This window comes from Pteronotus mesoamericanus, unplaced genomic scaffold, assembly GCF_021234165.1.
Source record: "Pteronotus mesoamericanus isolate MK-2021 breed Mesoamerican mustached bat unplaced genomic scaffold, CSHL_Meso_final contig_180, whole genome shotgun sequence".
Lineage (NCBI taxonomy): Eukaryota > Metazoa > Chordata > Mammalia > Chiroptera > Mormoopidae > Pteronotus > Pteronotus mesoamericanus.
The window spans coordinates 196,276-220,959 of record NW_026555076.1 but is presented as its reverse complement, the minus strand read 5'-3'; the positions used below and the strand labels follow the sequence as shown (position 1 = coordinate 220,959).

At 36.1% G+C, this 24,684-nt stretch overlaps 1 protein-coding gene across 1 annotated transcript in view; it reads left to right on the top strand.

Annotated features, from left to right (window-relative positions):
- Nucleotides 1-861: 861 nt before the first annotated feature.
- PDCL2 (phosducin like 2) overlaps nucleotides 862-24,684 on the top strand; it is a 31,620-nt gene continuing 7,797 nt past the window's right edge. Inside the window, 5 exon segments of the mRNA XM_054566737.1 lie at nucleotides 862-1,033; nucleotides 1,359-1,714; nucleotides 10,699-10,819; nucleotides 11,529-11,619; nucleotides 22,200-22,343. Coding sequence (XP_054422712.1) covers nucleotides 862-1,033; nucleotides 1,359-1,714; nucleotides 10,699-10,819; nucleotides 11,529-11,619; nucleotides 22,200-22,343 — 884 coding nt within the window.

The following is a 24,684-nucleotide window of genomic DNA, read 5'->3' as shown; positions in this document are numbered from 1 at the left end:
ATACACTGGAATAACTTTTTACATCAAATCAGTGTTGTGTAGACACAGAATTAACTTCAAATGGATGTTAGTTTATCTCCCTTCAGGTTCCCTTGGGTTTTTCCTTTCTGGCAGCCCCAGTCTTGCATAACCACCCTACTCCACCAAGCAGGTTGCTGGCTGATTACAGAGGAGTGGCTCTCTGAGTGGGTAGGACTAAAATTATATTCTTCACAGTAGAGTATTTGACAAATCTTTGTCTTGTAATGTTGATCGCTGATTATAGCTTAAATTATGCCTATACTAATAAAGACCCTGAATTTCACCACTTCCCAATCTGTGAAAAACATAGAAAAAGAACAGAGCAGAATGGGACAAAAAGTCTTTGGAAACTGAGTTGCTGTGACAAGATGGGGACTTAAAAGCTGAGAGGGTCTCCTGCTCTAAGGCACAGATGCATAGGGTAACATTAGGTAGCGCTATGCACAGTAATCAACTAGCGTGAATTTTGGATATTCAAAATAAGAAAATGGAGTGGAATACTGATTGAAACAGCAGTTCCGGAGCCTCTCAGAATGCAAGAGACTTAGGCCATTTACATGTTTGGGAGCTCACATGATATTAAAATGAGAAATATCAAAACATGGTTACAAGAATGTTGGACGTTTCAGAATATTTTATATTTAACATGGTATCTTACACACAAACATAAGAAAACATATAGGCTACTGGGAGTATAGGCTTTGTATTAACTGAAAACTACAGATGGAGTGGTCCAGTGCTGAACCCAAGTTCAATACTATGTCCCTAAAAATCTTCTTTTTTTTCTCCAAATCCTATTAGTATATCTCTGTGACCGTGTGTATATAAGCTTCTTTGGCAATGACATCAAGTGTTTACCCTGTGATCCTGGCAGCTCCTAGTAAACATTTCCTTAACCTAAACACCAAGGAACCCCCCATCCAGATTTCCTACCTAAAGCCAGAGCTCCTGTTTCCTAACGCAGTGCATTTTAAAGATGTAGGTGGAGTGCCATTTGAGAATCTGATGAAAGGTCAGATCCTTCACTCTTCCCCCAAATTGTACACATACAACAAAAATTATGTGTTCATTTGGGATCTGGGGGTTAGGTAGGTATCCCCTAAAATACATCCAAATACAGGCTATGGGTTCCTAGTTAAGAACTTCTCTGACCGGTTCTCTCTCTCCCCAGGACTTTGTTGTTACTCCCTGAAGTTAGCTTCTAGGGATTGAAGGGTGTCAGAGGGCTAGGAAGCAACGCATTGATTTGGTCGCTGTGTAGGGAAGGGTGGGAGGAACGGAAACATCAGTACCACTTGGCGAACACGAAAGGCAACACTCGGGATAAAATACCCCAGGACCTAGTGCGTCAGAACCCGCATCCACCCCAGGGCCTCACCTCCGTGTTGCCCGGCAACACGGCCGCGCTGGACGTGCGTGCGTGAATGTGCGTAAGAGATCCTTGTTCTACCCTTCCCTCCGGGTGGTGGCGGAAACCGCTGTCTTTGCTGGGGTCTCTCTTTACGGCTTGCGGGCACGCGAGTCACGAGTCCTTCGGCAAAGGGTCAATCGCACCGTTGCTGGAAAGCCGAGGGTGAACGTCATGCAGGTCGGAGTCCCAGGCCACAGGCCAGCAGGGTCCCCGACTGAGCCCGAGGCTGAGTGGCAATGGGGAGGGCAGCCCACAGGGATTGGGTTTTCACATTTATTTTTGGTAAGAGCAAAATTTTGCGTGCATCTCAAGATGGAAGAGAAGTCCAAATAAACTCTAAGAGAACGCCATTCCCTGCCTCCCCACCCGCCCCCGCCCCCGCTCCCCCCCTCCCCCGCCCCAAGGTTTGTCGCTGGAGGCTAGTTGTTTGGGATTGTGTTTCACGTCTCAGTCTTGGAAGCCTTATGGTCGCACTACTTCTGACTTAAGAAATAGACCAGCAACTTAAACCCAAGTGTAATTCAATTTAAATAATCCTGCCCCACACCTTAAAAACAGTCAGAATGAAAACCCTAGTAGTTGGCATCTCTCTTGAGAAAGACCAGCTGTCCGTAAAATTTCTCCTACCTGATCGCAAAAGCTCTGTTAGACTTCCATTTATTTTCTAGAAGGCTGGACCTCTGTCTAAAATGCCTGTGCTTTTGTTTCTTTATCAGAGTAAAACTCTCACTTTCTGACTTAGAGAAACAGTTTCTTCCTACCTGCTTCCCCAAAGTAAAACCGTGATTTTTCTTGTTTTACATATTTAATTTTGGTACCCATTTATACTATATAATTTATTAGGATTTTTTAAACATAAACTACCTATAATTTTAATGGATAGTTCTTTTGTGTTAATCATACATTCATAGCTAGTACATTTTATCCAGTGTATGCAGATGTTTCTATACATTAGTGAATAGTCTGAAAGGAAATTAAGAAAACAATTCCATGTATGATCATATCAAAAAAGAATAAAATACTTAGGAGTAAATATAACCAAGGAGGCAAAAGACTTGTACACTGAATGCTACAAAACATTGCTGAAAGAAATTAAGGAAGACATAAATAAGGAGAAAAACGTCACACCTTTGTGACTGGAAGACTTAATATTGTTAAGATGTCAGTACGTGCCAAAACGATCTACAAATTCAAAGTAATGCCTATCAAAATCCCAATGATATTTTTTGTAAAAATAGAAAAACCTTTCCTAAAATTCATGTGAAATGTTAGGAGATCCAAAATAGCCAAAACACTGTTCAAAAAATGAACAAAGATAGAAGGCACACACTTTCTGATTTTGAAATATACTATAAACAAAGTAATCAAAACAGTGTGGTACTGGCAGGAAGACATACAGATCAATGGGATAGAATAGAAAACTCAGAGAGAGACCCTCCCATATGCAGTCAAATGATTTTCAATAAGGGTGTCAAGACCATTTAGGTGAAACGGTACTATCCTTGACAAATGGTGTCGGGAAAATGATATCCACATGCAGAAGAATGAAGTTGGACCCCTAACTCACATTATAAATAAACATTAACTGAAAAAAGGATCAAAAGACCTGGAAGTGAGAACTAAAACTATAAGACTCTTAGAAGAAAATATATAGAGAAATTGCCATGACATTGGGTTGGCAATGGTTTTTTGGATATGACACCAAAAAGACAGGCAACAAAAGAGAAAAATAGGTAAATCGAACATCAAAATTTAAACTTTTATGCATGAAAAGACACTATTGGTACAATTAAAATGCAAACCACAAAATGGGAGGAAATGTTTTTAAAATATATATTTTATTAAAAAAATAATATCCAGAATACATAAAGAACTCCTAAAATTCAACACCAAAAATATAAACCAATTAAAAATAAGCTTATAGAAAAGGCTCCACATCTATGTCATCAGGGAAGTGCAAATTAAAGCAATAAGAGACCATTACACACATATAAAATGGCCACTGACAATACCAACTGCTAGTGAGAATGTAGAAGCAATTGGAACGAACTCTCATTCTTTGTTGGTGGGAATGCAAAATGGTACAGTGTTTGGAAGACTTACCATATCTTACCATTTGATCCAGCAATCACATTCCTTGTTATTTACCCAAAGGAGCTGAAAACTTAATATGTACACAAAATGTGCACACAGATGTTTATAGCAGCTTTACTCCTCATTGCCAAAATTTAGAGGCCATGATTATAATGTCCTTCAATAGGTAAGTGGGTAAATAAACTGTAGTACATCCAGATAATGGAATACTGTTCAGCACTAAAAAGAAATGACTGAGCCATGAAAAGACATGAAGGAAACAAATGCATATTACTAAGTGAGAGAAGCCAATCCGAGAAAGGTCATACTGGATGATCCCAACTATATGCTGTTCTTGAAAAGGCAGAACTATGGAGAGTAATCAAAAGGTCAGTGGTTGCTAGAGATTAGGAGGAGAAGGGATGAATAAATGAAGCACAGAAGATTTTTAGGGCACTGTAAGCACTCTTACTATATCACACATGGATAAATGTCATCGATCAGCATTTTTGTCCAAACCATGGAATGTACACCAAGAGTAAAGCAGAATGTACAATATGAACTTTGGGTGATTATGATGTGTCAGTGTAGGTTCATCAATTGTAACAAATACGTCATTCTTGTAGAGGATGTTGATAATGGGGAAGGCAGTGCGTATGTGGGGGCAGGAGGCAGATTGGAAGTCTCTCTATCCTTCCCTCAATTTTGCTGTGAACCTAAAACTGGCCTAAAAGATTGTCTTAATTTAAAAATAAAATATAAAAAAAGTGGGCAAAGAACTTGAATAGATACCTCTCCAAAAAAGGTATACAATGGCCAACATACACATAAAAAGATGCTTAGTATCATTAATCATTAGAGAAATGTAAAAACCATCTTAATTGCTGGTTCAACTCCCAGTCAGGGCACATACCTGGGTTGCAGGCCAGGTCCCTAGTTGCGGGTGTGTGAGAGGCAACTGATCAATGTGTCTCTCACACATTGATGTTTCTGTACCTCTCTTTCTCTCTCTTTCCCCTTCTGTCTAAAAAGTAAATGAATAAAATCTTTTTAAAAATTTTAAAATGACAACTGTTGGTAAAAATATGGAGTAATAGGAACCCTTGTGCTTTGCTGGCAGGATTGTAAAGTGGTCCAAATGGTATGGACAAGATTAGGTAGTTCCTTTAAAAATTGTATGTAGAATTATTATGTGATCCAGAAATTCTACTCCTAGGTGTGTTGTCATAAGAATTGAAAGGAGGCTCTCAGACATATTTGGACACATATGTTCATAGCAACATAATTCACATTGGCCAGAAGGCAGAAACAACCGAAATGTCCATCATTGGATGAACAGATAAACAAACTATAGTGTGAAGATACAATGAACTATTATTCAGCCTTAAAACAGAAGGAAAATCTGATATGTGCTTCAACATGGACAATCTTTGAAAACATTACGTAAAGTGAAATAAGCTAGTCACAAAATAACTTTTGGGTCAATGATGGATTGTGTAAATGATGGTGGTCCCAGAAGATTATAGTGGAGCTGAATTCCCTCTAAGAAAATGGAAAGATATGTGGTTCAGGAAGAATATTTTTTTTTCTCTGATGGGAACAGTATCTGGGAGCTTGGTCATAGATTGCCTCTCACAGCAGCCCAATTTTGAGTGCACAAGTTACATCCCAATCAGCAGCTCCTGACCTGTTTCAGCACAGAAGAGCCTATCCCTCTCTAGGGCTACATATTCAGAGGGTGCTACAGTCCTCTCAGATGTAGCCTGATGGTCTTCAGAGTACACTGCTATAGATTCTTTGTTGAGGAACTAAAATCCTGTACAAGGACGCAAGTCCATAGAGCCACTGTAAGTATTAAGTGCTATTGCCACTTTAGTAAAAGCTTTCTATGGTGGAGCCAGCCTGTTCCTATATTTTGGAAGTATTTTCAGGTTTTACTGATGTAAGGCATAATTTTGTTTCTTTATCAATTCAATGCCAGCAAGAGCCCTTTTTACCAGATAGGGTAAAAAATAAATTTCCAAAGTCAAGCTATTGAGTCCTCAGTTCTACACCCTTTCCATGTTTAAATATCATCTATTTTTTAAAATAAATACCACGAAGTTCACTAATCTGACTACTACTCCAACATGCTATAGCCACAACCACATTGCCATGACAACCTCCAATGTTCCCTTATCTCGCCATCTTGATTTCTTATGTCTACTGTTCCTCAAGTCACCATTCATTTCCTCCTGACAGTCACTATTATGGTAATCTATACCTTACCCAGCCAGTTCCTCCTCAATATTTCCAATCAGTCCAGTTCACATTCCTGTTCATTGAGCAGCACTGACAGCTTCAGTGTTCTGTTTCTGATCCTGCTGGAAGGAAGCAGGGGACGGGCTTGTGGGACAATGTTTGTAAAATCTACAGTAGTGTTCAGCAGTGTCCTAGGCCTTCCATTCACCATTCACTCACTGACTCACCCAGAGCAATTTCTAGTCCTGCTAGCTCCATTCATAGTTAAGTTCCTTATACAGTTGTACCGCTTTTTAATATTTAAACCATATTTTTACTGTACTTTTCTATGTTTACATACCCAAATACTTACCATTGTGTTATAATTGCCTAAAGTATTCAGTATAGTAATATGCTCTATAGGTTAGTGGCCTAGGAGCAATTGACTATACTTACAGTCTAGACATGTAGTAGGCTAGACTATCTAAAGTTGTGTAAGTGCATTCTATGATGTTTGGACAACAGTGAGTTGCCTGACACATTTCTCAGAATGTATCCTTATTGTTAACAACATATGACTATATACTAGGCATATTTTATGTAAAATAGTACAATATTAAGTTTAGGTAGACTGTAATAAAAGATACCCATTATAACTTTTAGAACAAGTATTAAAACAATAATGTGAAGATATATACCTAAATAATTGCAAAATATGGAACCCTCAAAAAATATTTAATTAGGCAAAAGAAGGCAAGAAAGGAACAGAGGAACAAAAAAGTAAATGAGACTAATAAAAAAGAACAGAAAATAGTAGCTCTATATCCAGTATTAACAATTATGTTAAATGTAAATCGACTAAACACTTTAATTAAAAAGTAGAGATTTTTGTCAGAATAGACGACAAAGCAAGATACAACTATAAACAATTGCTAAAAGACACACTTTAAATGCAAACACGGGTTAAAAATAAGATAATCTTATTTTTTTAAAAAAAACTATTTAAAAAAGTATTTAGGAATAAGGTAGAGGAAAACTATATTAGTAAACAAAAAGACATCAAAATGAGGATTACTAGTAGAAATAAAAATAAATATAATAATAGGAGAAATTCACCAGGAAAAAAAATCACAAAACTGTGTGTTTGGATAATAATGAAGCTTCAAACACATAAAGCAAAAACTAACAGAATTTAAGGAAGAAATAGGCAAACTCAAAATCATGATTTGAGATTTTAATATCCTTCTAGAAACTGATAGAATAATAAGATATAAAATTGCTAACAAAATAGAAGATATGAACAATTCTGTCAACCATTCACTGATTTATAGAGAAATACATCCATGAGTGGCAGAATACACCTTCTTTTCAGGCATTCACTAAGATACACCATATGCTGGGTCACGAAACAAGCCAATATGTTTAAAAATATTTAAATCTTACCAAAGTATATTTTCTGGCAAGAAGAATTAAATTAGAAAAGCCCAAATTATTTGAAAATTGACCAGTATCCTTCCAAATAATAAAAATGTCAGTTAAAAAAAAATCACAAGTGAGATTATGAACATTTTAATTGAATGATAAAAAATGCAACATACTAGAATGTGTAGGGTGTAGCTAAAGAATTTTTTAAAGGGAAATTTATAGCTTTAAGGGGTTATATTAGAAAAGAAAGGTTTATAGTCAATGATCTAACCTTCCACTGTAAAGAGGAAAAACGATGAGCAAAATGCAATAGAGAGGAACCTCTTGTAAATATTTCTTTACCTGCCAAGAGTCCATACTACAAGTCCATAGTAATCAAAAGAGCATGGTACTGGCATAAACACAGATATATAAATCCATGGAACAGAATAGAGAGCCCAGTAATAAACCCATACTTTTATAGTCAATATTCAACAGAGGAAGCAAGCACATACAATGGGCTAAAGAGAGTCTATTCAATAAATGGTGTTGGCAACATTGGACAGATATGTGCAGAAAAATGAAATGACCACCTTCTTACACCACACACAAGAATTAATACAAAATGGATCAAAGACTTAAATGTTAGACCTGAAACCATAAAAATCCTGGAAGAAAACATAGGCAGCAAAATCTTGGCCATTGCTCATAGCAATATTTTATCAGATATCTCTTCCCAGGCAAGGGAAACAAAAGAAAAAATAAACAAATGAGACTATATCAAACTAAAAAGTTTTGTACAGTAAAGGAAATCATCAACAAACTAAAAAGACAACCCACAGAATGGGAGAACATATTCACTGATATGTCTGATAAGGGGTATATATCCAAAATTTATCAAGTATTTACAAAACTGAATACCAAAAAACAATCCAATTAAAAATGAGCAAAGGAACCTGAATAGACACTTCTCCAAAGAGAACATACAGATGGCCAATAGACATATGAAAAGATGGTCAATGTCACTAATCATCAGAGAAATGCAAATTAAAACCACAATGAGATACCATTTCACACCGGTCAGAATGGCAATCATCAACAAATCAACAAATAAGTGCTGGGAGGATGTGGAGAAATGGAAACCCTTTTGCACTGTTGGTGGGAATGCAGCCACTGTGGAAAGCAGTATGGAAATACTTCAAAAAATTAAAAATGAAACTGCTTTTTGACCCAGCAATCCCCCTTCTGGCAATATATCCGAAGGAACCTGAAACAGTAATTTGAAAGAACGTAAGTACCCCTATGTTCCTTGCAGCATTTATAATCACCAAACTATGAAAGCAGCCCAAGTGTCCATCAATAGATGAGTGGATAAAACAGCTATGGGACATTTATACAATGAAATACTACTTGGCTATATAAAAGAAGAAAATTTTACTCTTTGAGACAGTATGAATGCACCTGGAAAATATTATGCTAAGTGAAATAAGCCAGCCAGAGAAAGACCAATGCCATATGATTTCACTGATATGTGGAATCTAATGAACAAACTGAACTAACAAGGAAAATGGGGACAGACTCATCGATGGAGAGCAGGATAACAGCTAGTTGGGGGGCAGGTAAAGGGGTGGAAAGACTGAGCAAAAAGGAGAAAGGCCTCAAGGACATGAACAGCAGTGTGGTGATTGCGGAGGGGGGACGTGTAAGGGGACTAAAGGGTAACAAAAAATACAATAAAGATTAAAAAATAAAGCAAATTTTGATTGAGACGAAATACATAGTTACAAAATTTGTATTATTAAAGTATTGATATTGGCTCATAAAAAATAGTTCCCATGTTTTATTTCTAACTTTGGTTATTTGTGCCTTCTTGCTTTTTCAAATCAGTGTTGGCAAGTATTTACCAATTTCATTAGTCTTCTCTAAGAACCAGTTTTTAGCCTTTTAGGTCTTCTCTATTATATATTCATTTTTTTTCATTTCATCAGTTTCTATTTTCACCTTTATTATTCCTTGCCTCTTCCTTGGACTAATTTTGATGTTGTTTTTCCAACTTTATACATAGGAAGCTTATAATTTAATTTTGAAGTCTTTTTCATTTTGTAGTATGTTAAATTAAGGGTATAAAATTCCTTTTATGAACTTTTTAATTGCAGCTCACATATGTTTGCTATCTGGCTTTACTGATGTCATTCAATTCCTAATGTTTTAAAATTTCCCTTGTGGTTTCTTCTTTGACCCATGGGTTGTTTAGAATTCTTTTCCCCCTAAAATTACAGATATATGATGATGATCTCCTAGTCACTTTTTTAAAAACTGATTTCTGCTTTTTGTCACTGTGCTAATATTTGTGGACCTTTATTCAATTTCTTAGCCTCGTCCAGGTAGATATTGTTTTATAACAAATTATCACAAACTAAGCAGCTTATAACATGGTTTCTATCATTTATTATCTCAGAATTTTTATGGGTCAAGGATCCAGGCATTAATTTGCTGAGCCCTCTGCTTATTAGTCTCCTACAAAGTTGCAATCGAAGTATCAGCTCTGGCTCATTTGAAGTTACAGAGGAAGAATCCCATTGCTAAGTTCCCTTACATAGTAGTTGGGTCTTTTTGACTGAGGACCTCAGTTTCTAGATAATTGTTGGCTACATTTTCCTAGTCACATAGTTCTTTCCATAGGACAACTCACAATATGACAATTTGTTTCATCAAAGTCAGCATGTGTGAGAGAGAGAGTGCTGGCAAGGTAGAAGTTGCAATCTATGGAATTCAATCACAGAAATGGCATTCTCACTTTTGCCATATTCTGCTGGTTAACAGCATGTCCTATTTCTCACCCGTGGTTAAGGAGAGGGGATTATTCAGGGATGTGAATACCAGAAAGTGGAGCTCAGTCAAGGCCATTCTTATAGTTTATTTGCCACAGTATTCATTCCTTTCTTCTGGAAATATCAGGAAAAAAATGAACAGCAAACTGGAGAAAGAATAGTTAACATATGACAGGCAACTTCTGGAAAAGCAGAAAATAAAAAATCCTAAGTAACAAGGAACAAAGGCTAATTTTCATAGAAAGAAATTATGCCTCGACAGAAATTAATCTATAAAAAGATTCTTGGCCTCTTCTAAGATTTAACCTGGGAGTATGGGTCCTATTAAGCTATATATTATAGCTGAAAAGAGAAGCAAGTTTACCTGGAGGCCTTGAATGTATATGTGGAACTAGACACAAAACAGTGTATGTTCATGATGAGAGTTGTTTTTGCCTACCATATTCATCAGAAAATAGCCCTTGGCTTCTTGAGTTTACTTTGTTAATATTTTATATGAGTTCTAATTTTTTTAAAATCTCTGTAATTTTTGATGGTAGAGAATGTATCCTGTTTATCAAAGTATGCAGTCCCATTAGTTCTAGGAAGTGGGAAAAAAAGTAGACCACTTTCTTTTCTTCTTTGAAACTAATTCTATAGTTATCTGTAGAGTTCATTGCAGAGTTGGAAATTCTACATACCCATTTTATACATAATAAAATATACAACTATGTTAACAGATTTTCTATTTTTACATAGGATCCAAATGAAGATACAGAATGGAATGAAATTTTAAGAGATTTTGGCATTCTCCCTCCAAAAGAAGAGCCAAAAGATGAAATTGAAGAGATGGTTTTACGTTTACAGGAAGAAGCAATGGGTATAATTGTGCTTCTGGTGGGCTGGATGAAGGGGATTATACAGTTATGATAATGATAGTGTATTTTATAAACTTCAAGGGAGAGAGGACATTGGAAATCATTTAACATGTCCCACACTTACTTTTGCTGATATATAAAATTCCTAATTCACATGTTGAAATTCACATGCTAGTTAATCACAGAGCTAAAGTTTCCTGATATCTAACCTAGAATTTGTGTTGACAGTCACGTTAGTTAATAACAGAGCTGAAATTTACTAATACTTAACCTAGTGAGCTTTTATTCCCTATCTGCCATATTTTTCTACCTTGTGATAACATCCTATTTTGATCTTTCTATATAGTATGTATTATTTGTCAAAATTTCCTGGTACTTGAGAAAAATCTAAATTTATCGGGTCTATTTTATTATTATTATTTTTCCATCACCATTTATCCCCCCATACCCTCTTCTGCCTCTCACTGACTTTTATACCTACTTTGAAATGTAGCATGGTAGTTCTGTGAACTCTGTTTATAGAGTAATAACTCTATAAACGAACATGAAGCAGTCAGCTACAAAGTAGTCTTATATATTGCAGATACTGCAACATTAAAGACAGTCTTGATCTCCATTTATTTAATATATCTTTTTTTTTCTGGACAGGTGAATATAAAAGTAAAATTAAATTTTAAATAATTCAGTTTTCCACAATTTATTTTGTTTTAGTTAAACCATATGAAAAGATGACTCTTGCACAGTTGAAGGAAGCTGAAGATGAATTTGATGATGAAGATATGAGAGCTATTGAAACATATAGGTACAGTGATTCATTGGGATAATTTATGAGTTTTGGAAAGAGGTATTATAAGAATGAAACTAAGATAAAGCCCTAATTTCTGTACAGAATAGATTAAAAAATAACAAAATTAGCTCTTAAGTAAGACTTTAAAACTAACATATAAGGTAGAATTTTTTTCCTGATCATTTTCCCCTTTACTTAAATTAAAAACTGTCCAATAATGTACCACAGAACTTCATCAAGTGATGCGAGTGAAGTGGAAAATATCAATAAACAGCCAATAAAAAGAGGGGCATAACTTTCCTTTTTATTTAATATTAACTTTTAATATACATTTTATTGGTTATGCTATTATAGTTGTCCCATTTTTTCCTCCCCTTTATTCCCCTCACCCTACACTGTCCCTGCCCCCCGCATGCCCCCTCCCTTAGTTCATGTCCATGGGTCATACATATAAGTTCTTTTTTCTCCATTTCCTATATTGTTAACCTCCCCCTGTCTATTTTTTACCTACTATTTAAGCTGCTAATTCCCTATACTTTTTTCCCCATTATCCCACCTCCCCTTCCCCTCTGGTATCCATTTCTATTGTTCTGTTCCTGTTCTGGTTGTTTGCTTAGTTTGTGTTTGTTTTTTAGGTTCAGCTGTTGATCGTTGTGAGTTTGTTGTCATTTTACTGCTCATAGCTTTTGATCTTCTTTTTCTTAGATAAGTCCCTTTAACATTTCATATAATAAAGGCCTGGTGATGATGAATTCCTTTAACTTTAGCTTATCTCGGAAGCACTTTATCTGCCCTTCCATTCATTCTAAATGGTAGCTTTGCTGGATGAGTAATCTTGGATGTAGGTCCTTGTCTTTCATGACTCTGAATACTTCTTGCCAGCCCCTTCTTGCCTGTAAGATTTCTTTTGAGAAACCAACTGATAGGTTTATGGGAACTACTTAGTAGGTAACTATCTCCTTTTCTCTTGCTGCTTTTAAGATTCCCTCCTTATCTTTAATCTTGAGTGACTTAATTATGATGTGCCTTGGTGTGTGTTTCCTTGGGTCCAACTTCTTTGGGACTTTCTGAGCTTCCTGGATCTCCTGGAAGTCTATTTCCTTGGCCAGATTAGCGAAGTTCTCCTTTAGTATTTTTTCAAATAAGCTTTCAATTTCTTGCTCTTCCTCTTCTCCTTCTGGCACCCCTATTATTCATATGTTGGAACGTTTAAAGTTGTCCCAGAGGTTCCTAAGCCTCTCCTCACTTTTTTGAATTCTCGTTTCTTCATTCTGTTCTGGTTGAATGGTTATCTCTTCCTTCTGCTCCCAATCATTGATTTGAGTCCTGGTTTCCTTATCTTTACTGTTAGTTCCCTGTAAATTTTTCTTGATTTCTCTTTGTGTAGCCTTCACTTTTCTCTCCATTTTGTGACCATACTGAACCAATTCACTTACCATCCAGATCACCAGTGTTTTGAACTGTGCATTTGATAGGTTGGCTGTCTGTTCATCACTTAGTTCTATTTTTGGAGCTTTGACCTGTTCTTTCATTCAGGCCATATTTCTTTGTCTCAGTGTGCCTCTTACATTGGGAGGGGCAGAGCCTTAGGTATTTGCCAGGACGGGGCAACCCAGGTCCTGCATTGTGACACTGTGTGTTGGGGAGAGGTCTGAGAGGAAACAGTACTGCTTGCTGGGCTCTCGGCTGGCTTTCAGTCACTTTCCCCACTACCCACCAGAAAATTGGGCCCTTCTGGTGCTGATTTCTGAATAAATGGGTTTGTGCTTGCTCTAGGACCCCATGAGTCTAACAGACTCTCCTGTGAGGCTGGGAGTTTCTCCTGCCACCGCAACCCCCACAGGTTTTTACCTCCAGATGTTTTGAGGCTTTCTTTTTCCCGCACTAGAAGCCTGGATTGCGTAGTATGTCTCGTTCCTCACCTGTTCCTCCTGGTTTATCCGCATGCAAATGTGGGAGCGCTTGGTCTGCCGGCTGCCACCTCGCCCTCCCAGTCCTCCATCCTCCACTGTGCTGTGCGTCCTCTCTGTCCCAGCTGGCCACCTCTGCCCCTCCTACCAGTCTGGACAAATGTTTCTTCTTTAGCTCCTCAGTTGTCAGGCTTCCATACAGTTCAATTTTCTGGCAGTTCTGGTTATTCTTTTTTTAAATTTGTTGTCCTTCTTTTGGTTGTGTGAGGAGGTAAAGTGTATCTTCCTATGCCTCCTGAGGGCCATAACTTTCCTTCTCGCATGCTATTTGTCAGTGATTTTAATCGTTTAATAATTAATTGCAAGTCATGAATTCTCTCAGAAATTGGAGTAACTGCCTACGTTACCCAACTTATCTTGATATTAAAACCAGACAAATTGTAAAAATGATATGCTATAAAAAAAATTTCTTATGAATGTTGACACAAAATTTTAAATAAAATATTAGCAAATTAAGTCTAGCAATTTTTTAAAAAAGTATAATGTACCTTGAAAAGTAGACCTGGTCCCAGGAATGCAAGGTTCTTTTAACATTAAAAAAAAGTCAGTGAATTGGTTTAGATGCAGCAATACTCAAGTAGCAATGAACACACCTAGCATGCATAAAAATAGAACCAGTATGCCTTTGAAAAACTGCTTTATTCTATGGTGTAAGTTGAGAAAGTACAATATGAGTCTTGGGCATCTTAAGGTACCAGCAAGCAAAGAAGTGATAACATTTTTTTAAAAAGCTTTTATTTATTTATTTTTAGAGAGAGGGGCAGGGAGGGAGAAAAAGAGGGAGAGAAACATCAATGTGTGGTTACCTCTCATGCGCCCCTTACTGAGGACCTGGCCCACAACCCAGGCACGTGCTCTATTGGGAATCGAGCCAATGACCCTCTGGTTCACAGTCCAGCACTCAATCCACTGAGCCACACCAGCCAGGGCTTATAACATTTTTTTAAGGCATAGGAGCCAGACTAAAAGATCTCTCAATGACCAGAGTTGGAACAAATTGAACAACAAAATAAATATTGGATTATAAAATAAATAATAAAATAAATACCTTTGAGCTCATAGTGATATAAATAATTAACTGAATACATGAACAAGTTTAGAAGAAATAACACTTCTTCCTTACTAAAGAATTCTAATTAATAAGTGTGTATGGAATGAGAAAAATAGAAAAATCACCTTCAGAACACCACAGCAATAATCCCCCATGGGCAAGATCTGCTGATAGATGCTAAAATGAGTGGGTGAAATTTTAAGACACATGGTATTTGCATAATCTCAAAGTATCTCCCCTCCGAATATGTACGAATTATAAAGGAGGAAATTGTAAGTTTACAGTGTAGAGTTTTGGTGGACCACATCTTAGGGAGATGACAAAGGTTAAAATTACAAATGATACATGGAGATACTAGATAACTCCAGATATGGTGTGTTGAAAAGGATGCATACCTTCTATGGTATCTTTTTAAATAATTCATAACCTAATCTAATCACAAGAATACATAAGAGAAACTGAAATTTGAGGGACTTTCAAAAAACTAACCAGATTGCCCTTACCGGGTGGCTCGGTTGGAGTGTACACCAAAGGTTTGTGGGTTTGATCCCCAGTCAGGGAGCATATGCAAGGCAATTGATTGATGTTTCTCTCTCGCGTCAATGTTTCTCACTGTCTCTCTCTCCCTTCCTCTTTCCCCCAAAATCAATAAACATACCTTTGGATGAGGATTAGAAAAAAAACTGACCAGGTTTATGTCAGGAAAGATGGCAGAGCAGAAAACCCCAGAAATCCTTTTTTTTAACTTAGACAACAATTGTATTGGCTGAAACTATCAGAAGTGACATCTTTGGAACTCTGGAGTCTATTTGAACACTTGCAGCTTCCAGCATAAAGCTTTGCTGGTAAATTGTAGTTAGTATTAGTTGATTTCAGCCCTTAGTTGGTAACAGCATTCCAGAACTCACCCTCTAGCTCCATGTCAGGCAGCTGCTTAGACAGCAACCTTTATTTCTGAAAATTTCCTGGAGCAGGGTGGACAATAAGGACTTTGTTGTCAAATATCAGGGTTCTCTCTTCTGATTGTAGATTGCTGCTTCTGATTGCAGAGGTACAGGCACAGAGTCTGGTCATCATTGTGTCAACCCCCACTGGCTAAGGTAGCTTCCAGGGCATTTAAAGGAGCAACATCTATTTTTTAAAGGACATTAAAAGACAACCCTATATATGGGGGGATTTAAAAGTCTTGGAAAAGATGAAAACTCAGAGAAGACCTAGCAGTTTCACCTCAGGCTGATCCCTGGCATTGAGACACCCTACAATAATAATAAAACAAACTATGGGGAAGGAGGAGAATCTGATTTCCAGAGTTAGCACATTATATAAATCAAACGTTTAATTTTCAACAAAAAAAATTACAAAGAAACAGGAAAGTGCAACCCCTTCAAAGGAACAAAATAAATACAAAAAATACCTGAGGAAGCCCAGGTGTCAGACTTACTAGGCAAAGACTTTAAGATAGCCGAGTTAAAGGTGCTCAAAGAGCTAAAGGTAGACATGGACAAAGGCAGGAAATCATTGTATGAACAAAATGAGAATACAGAAATAGACAGAAATTATAAAAAGGAACCAAAATAATAGTCTGAAACAAAAGAATAAGATAGTCAAAATGAAATAAACACTGAGGCTGTAAAAGAACATTTCAACAAGCAGAAGAAAGGATCAGCAAATTTGAAGATAGGACAATTGAAATTATTGAGCGATATAAAAAAAAGTGAACATAGCTTAATTGTCCTTGTGGTTACTATTAAGTGAACCAACATACGTAACATGGGAATCTCAGCAGAAGAAAAGAGAAATTGGCAGAAAGAATATTTGAAGAATTAGCCCTAGCTGGTGTGGCTCAGTGGCTTGAGTACCAGCCTGAGAATCAAAAGGTTGCTGGTTCAATTCCTGGTCAGGGCATAGGCCTGGGTTGCAGGCCAAGTCCCCAATTGGGGGCATGTAAGAGACAACCACACATCAAGGTTTCTCTCCTTCTTTTCTCCCTTCCCCTCTCTCTATAAATAAAATCTTTAAAAAAAGACTATTTGAAGAAATAATGGCTGAAAAATTTCAAGTAAGATAAACTCAAAGAGACCCACACAAAGATACATCATAATCAACTATGGAAATGCAAAGATAGAAGCTTGAAGTCAGCAAGAGCAAATGGACTTGTCACATACAAGGGACTCTTAAAACTATAAACCAACTTCTCATCAGAAATCTTAAGGGCCAGAAGGCTGTAAGATGGTATACTTAAAGTGTTGTAGGAGAAAACTGTCAAGCAAAAATTCTATATCTGGCAAAAACACACACACACACACACACACACACACACACACACACAAAACCCCAAAACAAAACAAAACAAAAAAAAACAATGCTACAAGAATGAAGGAGAAATTAAAACATTGCTAGATAAAAGCTAAGTAAGTTGGTTACTATTAAAATTGCCCTAAGATATTAGGAGTCCTTCACACTAAAATTAAAGGGTACTAGGCAGTAAACTCAAAGCCATATGAAGAAATAGATAACATAGGTAAAGGTAACTACGTAGGTAAATATAAAAGCCAGTATTACTATACTTTTGATTTTTAACTCCTTTTTTCCTATATAACTTAAAAGGCAAATGCATAAAGCAATAATTATAAATCTATGTTAATAGACACATAATATATAACAATGTAGCCTGTAACAAAAATACAAAGGAGGATGTCTTGGCAAGGTGGCTCAGTTGATTGGAGCATTGCCCCATGCCCCAAAAGTTTGCAGGTTTAATTCCTTTTCAGGGCACATAACAGTTGTGGTTTTGATTCCCAGTTGGGGCGTGTACAAGAAGCAACCCATTGATGTTTTTTCCTCACATCAGTGTTTTCCTCCCCCCTTCCTCTCTCTCTAAAATCAATAAACATTGATTTTTATTATTTAATCAGGTGAAAATTTAAAAAAAATTTGTTTAAATGGGGAGGTGAGATGGAGATAATATAAGAAGCAAAGTATTACAGTAAGTCATTATAAGATATTAATTTTGATTCTTAAGGTAACCAATACAAGAATACATAAAAGAAAAAAGGAAATCAAAAAGGTATACTGCAAAAATCAGCTAAATGCAAAAGAAGCATGATAGAAAATTGAGGAACAAAGACTCTACAATGAATATAGAAAATAACTAAATGCAGAAGTCCTTCCCTATCAGTCATTACTTTGTTATGTTGATCCCAGACTATTGATATTGATGCTAATTGGCTAGGAATGCCTGAGGCACTCACCTCATCTGTATTACTCATATGTTGTGGCTGAAACAGCTCTTGTGGTTCTTATGATTGTAGGATGTCTTCTGCAAGAAACTATCAGGGAACTTTTATGAACAAGAGTATTACTCACAGGTCCTGGAGGATACATGACATGTCCAAGGTCCATACAGCCAGGTCACAGGGAGAGAGGGAAAGAGGAAGAGAGGGAGAAAGGGAGGGAGGGAGGGAGAAGGGAAGATGGGGGAGGGGGGGGATTGAACTTGCGGTTCTGCCTTTATTAGGTTCCAGTGGTAGGGTGTGTAGATTTTGGAAGTTCACTCTTTATTAGGTAATTGAGGGCATAATACCTAGAATTAGAGCACAGAAAAGAGAAGCAGGGTCACTGAAGCAGTCAGCTATTTAGGTTACCCAGGGCTTTGTGAGAGAGGGAGCTTCGTGAATGGGGCAGCCTAATTTTTTATTTAGTTGTTTTGCTAGTAACTGCATCATGCAGCTGACGATGTAGTTTTCGAGATGGATGTCTTTTGAAATGGATGGCTTGACAACCAAACCTTAATGTCCAGCACTTATACTATAATCAAAAAGCTTCATATTGGGTACTTAATTACATGTTATAAATGTAAATGGACTTTAAATTCAATTAATTTCCAATTAAATGCAGAAATTGGCAGAATGATTAAAAAGAAACACAATCCAGATTCTGCAAATCAAAGACATTTTAAGAAACAAAGTTGGAGGACCCACTTTTCCTGATTTCAAAACTTACTAGAAAGCAACAGTCATCAAAACAGTGTAGCAGTGACATAAGCATAGACATGCAGACCAATAGAATAGAGAGCCCAGAAAGAAACTTTCTCATATATTGTCAAGGTTTTCAACAAGGGCGTTAAAACTATTCAATGGGAAAAGGACAATCTTTTCCACAAATGCTGCTGGGAAAACTGGATGTCCACATGCAGAAGAATGAACTTGGCAGACCAGTTTTTCAATATTGTTCTGGGAGTCATTCTTGGTAGTCCAGTTTAGATCCTCCTCCATCTTTCCATTGGGTTTGTGAAGCACTTAATTCCGCAGATTAAGCTTCTTGCTGCTTAAAATAACTAGAGGGCTTTCTGTTTATGTAACTGAACCCCAAATGATGATTGTTGAGTGTGAAATCCAGGCCACTGAGCACTAAATCACTTCCTGATGGCAAAACTAGCCCAGGTCTTTATGTCTCTCCCTGCCTAATTCCACTGAAGTAACTAAGAAAAATGAGGAAGAGAATGTGGAAGAGGGGAGGAGGAAGAGATAAAGTTGATAGCTGCACCATAAACTAGGGCATGGTGCAATCATGGGAACAAAAGCTATGTGAAATTTTTGAAAGATATTAAGCCAATGAAATTGAATTGAAGAAAGTTAATGATAGCGATGCTAAATACTCAATGCAAATAAAATCCAGCTCCCAAAAAGTCTTTGGATTAACTGTAGATTATGAATATCTGGGTCAGTAGAGGGAAAATTGAAGGACTTCAGTTTGAAAATTATGAGAGGGCCCTAGACCTGGATTGTTGTCCTAGGCATTCTCCTCTAGGCTTTATTTTGCTTGGATTAGTCATTACGTAGAGTGGTTTTACCTGACATGTTTCTAATATGTGAAATAAGACAGGGGTTTAAAATATCGCTAGGATTTTTTATTTATTCAGGTATAATGAAGCCAACAAATCAGGAAATTCCATTGAAAAGACAGTTTTTCTACTCACAGTTCTCAAGAATAGAGGACATGTACCCTGTTTAATGCAAGGCCACACAGGGAAGCACTAGAGTTGGTTGAGAGGCAGAAGCAATGAGGGGATAGCATGGACACTGGCCGGCCTACATTGTGGTTTCTGTGGGAAAGGCAAGCTAAGCAGGATAAGCAGATTGAGGGTTGGTTAGTTTGAATATGGAACTACTGTTCCAGTGGGGCCCTAGAGGCAAACTCCTCTGGGGGTCAGAAGACCTCTGTAACAACTGTTCTATCTAGGAACCTATTTCATTAACAAAGACTGGGAGAAAATAATAGCAAATGACACATCTGATAAAGGACTGTTATCCTTGATATACAAAAGCTCTATAAACTCAACATAAGAAAATAATCTGATTAAAAAGTAGGCCAAAGATCTTAACAGACACCTTACCACAGGAGATATACAGAGGACTAATAAGCACATGAAAGGATGCTGCACATCTAAGTCTTCAAAAAAATGCAAATTAAAACAAGAGACCTCTACACACCTAAGGGAATGGCCAAAGACTGGAACACTGACACCACCAAATGCCAGAGAGGATGTGAAGCAACAGGAACTCTCACTCATTGGTGGTGGAAATGCAAAATGATACAGCTGTTTGAAAACAGTTGGAATATTTCTTATAAAACTAGACATATTCTTACCATGTGATCCAGCTATTACGCTTCTTGGTATTTACACAAAGGACCTGAAAATTTATGTCCACATAAAAACCTGCTCATGGGTATTTATAGCAGCATTATTCATTACTGCCAAAACTTGGAAGTAGCAAAGATATCTTCCAGGAGGTGAATGGATGGATAAATTGTACATCTGCATAATAGAATATTATTCAATACTAAAATAAATGACTTATCTATGAAAAGACATGGAGGAAACTTAAATGCATGCTGTGAAAGAAGCCAATCTGAGAAGGCTACCATATGATCCCAACTATATAATAATCTGGAAAAAATAAAACTATGGAAACACTAAAATGATCAGTGGTTGTCAGGGGTTGACAGAGGGGAGGAATGAATACGCAAAGCATGGAGGATTTTAGAGCATTGAAAATGCTCTGTATGATACCATAATGATGGATACATGTCATCATTCATTTTCCTAAACACATAGAATGTACAACACCAAGAGTGAAGTGTAATGCACACTATGAACTTTGGGTGACTATGATGTATTGATGTAGGTTCATCAATTATAACAAATATATCACTCTTGTTGGGGATGTTGATAATGGAGGAGGCCATGCATGTGTGGGATCAGGAAGTGTATTAGAAATCTCTGTACCTTCCACTCAGTTTTTGGTATGAACCTAAATACTGGACGGGTAGATTTAACAGTTAACATTTTGTCTGGTACCTGGTCCATGGACAATTAGGACAGAGGGATAGTGGCTCAGTTTAATGAAGGAGGTGATTGAGGGATTTGGCTCTGGACTAGTTGATTTACATTTGGGGAATTTGCTCTCCAGAAAGAGGTTGCTTCTTTCAGAATTAGCTAGACCTGGGAAGCGTAGTCTGTCCAGGATCAACAAGGCCCCAGATGCCAGAGCATCAAGAATACAGAAAATAAGAAAATACAGTTAATATATAGAAAAAAGAGAAGTATTCCAAAGAAAACTTAGAGTCAGTAACTTTTAAGAAACTTGCACATGCACCAGAAAATATTTGTATTTGCTTCATGAGTCCAAGCATTTAATAACTTAATCAGAGTATGTACATTTTGAGAGCTATTTAAGAAAGTTTTATTGCTCTCTATAGATAAATAACTAGGTAACATTGTGCTAGGCACCATCCTAAGAAATTTATATGTATTATTTAATCTCAGCAATGCCAAGCAATTGGGTGTTAATATTAATCCCATTGTAGTTGGGGAAACTGAAGCTTAAAGACAGCAAATATCTTGCCCAAATTCATGCTGCTAGTAAGTGGGATCTGGTATTTAAACACAGTTTAGTGTTTACACTAAAGTGATCTTACAGTTCAAACTTGTCATTCTTCTCTGCCACCTCTCTACCTGCAATAAATTTTATAACGAGTAATTATACATATTCACAAAGGCTTTGGACTGAAGTTCAGCTTAACATGATAGTTAAGAGCATGTAAATGGGGATAATGATAGTATTAACTTTGTATGGTTTTTGCAAGGATTAGTTAATGTAATGGACTTAAAACAGTGTCTGGCAACATAATAAGCACTTAGTAAATGTTAGCCATTGTTGTTACATGAGTATATTCTCCCTTATAAATGTTTAAACAGTATGTGAGAGTTTGTTTGTTCAATGTCTAAATAAACTCTCTATAGCTATGATTAAGACCTAGTTTAAGTAAAAATAAATTTAAAAGTTAGTAGCTAACTTATTTTACTTGCAATATCCACAATAACACAAATTCCCATATAAACAGAGAAATTGGCATTATAACACCATTACTAGTTATTCTATGATTCATTAAAGTTTTTGATATGTACTGACATTACATTCAGTGCCCTAAGTTGTTACTGTATATAGGAATGATCTTAAGAAAATAACAATTTTCTTATGTGACTTTATTTCATTTTTTTTTTAAATTAGAGAAAAGCGGTTACAGGAATGGAGAGCTCTTAAGAAAAAACAAAAATATGGGGAGTTAAGAGAAATTTCTGGAAATCAGTATGTGAATGAAGTCACTAATGCAGACAAAGATGTATGGGTTATAATTCACCTTTACAGATCCAGGTAATTCCTTTTTTGCAAAATATTAATATGTTAATGTTTTAAGATACATATTTCTGATTTTAAGGGTTTATAAAGCATATAACAAAGAGTGCTCACAAAAAGGACATATATGTATATATACACACATATAGTAGAGAATCATTGGCTTCAGGGATTAAATTAGGTATTTTTAATATATTTTCTTGTCTAATTTAAAAAACTTGTCACATTTTTTAGAAGAAATAAGAATTCTTTGGCAGTTAGTTTAAATATAACTTAATGGAGCCTTGTCCAGCACAGAAGCATGACACTTTATCTTAAGTACTTTAGCATGCACTTTCAAAACATAGGGGCATTTTTCTATATAACAATAATAACATTTTCTCATCTAACAAAATTAACAATAATTCCTAATAGCATCTAATACCCAGTCCTTATTCAAATTTTCCCAACTGACTTCAAAATGTCTTTTATAAATATACATATTTTTAAGCAGGATTCAGTCGAGGATCAGGCAGTATATTTGGATATATCATATCTCTTGTCTCTTTTAACAGAACAATTCTTGCATTCCCATGTTCCCCCCGAAACAGTTAATTTTAGAGTGCCTAGTTGTACTAAGTATAATCCATATATCTCCCTGCCAGTTTGGTATAATGATAATTGGGAAGACTGGACTTTTCCCCAACTCTGTGCCAAAGAGGAGTTGCAAACTCCTGTAGCTTCATAAATCTCTCACAGAAACAGCTCCTCTAGTGTAAGGACCGAGGCCCTCTGTCTGGGCTTCGGGCCAGTCCAGGAACAGAGGCCATGACAATAGCCCTCATTGTCCTTATTTCATTCTCTGAATAAAAGATGTCTTCTCACTTCAAGTTCTTAGAGAAATTCTGTACAGAGCAGTTTATGCAAATTAGAGCCTTGCTGTTTACCAGATCTCCAGTTCCTCAGACCCCATGAAAAAAGACATTATTTTTACTATAACTAAAATGCTTGGTAAATAATTTTTTAGTATTTTAGTCTTTAAAATAATAATTTCCCATTTTCCTATTCCACTTATCTAGCTAAACTAATTTGGAGATTTGCTGATTTTGGTTCTTCACAAATAAGTATGTGAAACAGTAACACTTACAATACTAGGATTTGTGTGTCAGAAATGTTATATACTGAAGATGTCCACACTGAATGTCTTTTTCTGAGACCTGTAATCATCAGCAGAATAGATGTTGGTTCTGAATTACCTACCATACCCTGGTATAAAATTATTGTCATGATTATTTCTAGATCAATTACTAATTTTGACCAATAATTTTCAAAAACTCATGGAAGAGGTTGAATGCATTTTAGTCTCAAGGTTTTACAAACTATCTAATGATTTGATGAACTTAAAGAGGATTCATTTGTATAATATTTTAAATATTTGTGAACTCAGAAGGTATTAGTTTTTGTGAAATTAAGAAAATGCATTCCTGTGTCAATATAAGACATATACTTTTAAGAAAATTAATCTATAATCAAATTAGTAAAAGGTAAAAATTATGTTAAATTTTTAATTAAAGTCTAATTTTTAATATTGGATTTACTCATAACTTTTGTACTATAAAGTGAAATATAACTATTAAGTTTCTATTTCTAGCTGCCTTTTATAATTACAGAAGAGTAAGAGTTTGCTTTTTTACCAGGTTCCTAAATTTTATAATTTTAATATTTCTTTGCCATGAAATTTATAGACTAGGGCATACACACACACACACACACACACACACACACACACACACACGAGTGTATATATATAGTTTCTTTTATATATGCATGTATAAATGTATATATTTATATATAAATCTCTATATAAAAAGTATATATATGTGTGTATATACAGATATATATCTGGGCTGTGAAGGATAAAGAGTATTTATTAGAAGGGGACAGAGAGTTGTAAGGGACTTTTTAAAAATTTACTAACTTGAATGTGTTTATGTAAAGTGGAGAAGGAAAGATGGAGAAAACAGGACAAGAGGGAAGCAGAATAACAGAATTAAGTCCCATAGGAAATGGAAGAATTTTGGGATAAAGCAGAAGACTAGCTTCAAAACATTTTAATAAAGCTATGAGTGAACAGGAGAAAAGTGACTAAAAAATGAAGGTAATGGGAGTTAAGTGATAAAGCAGAAGACTTGCAGGATTTGGTCGCACATCCAATCAGTTTTAAATTTCTAATGATGAATACTTCTGGATTATGGGGAACAGGATGTGGCATGGAGTGAGATGTTGAAGAAAATTGTGGGTGATATTTGTTAGAGTCAAGAAACTCAAGGAAGTTTGAGATGAGGGATTTTAAAAAAATTATATTTTATTGATTATGCTA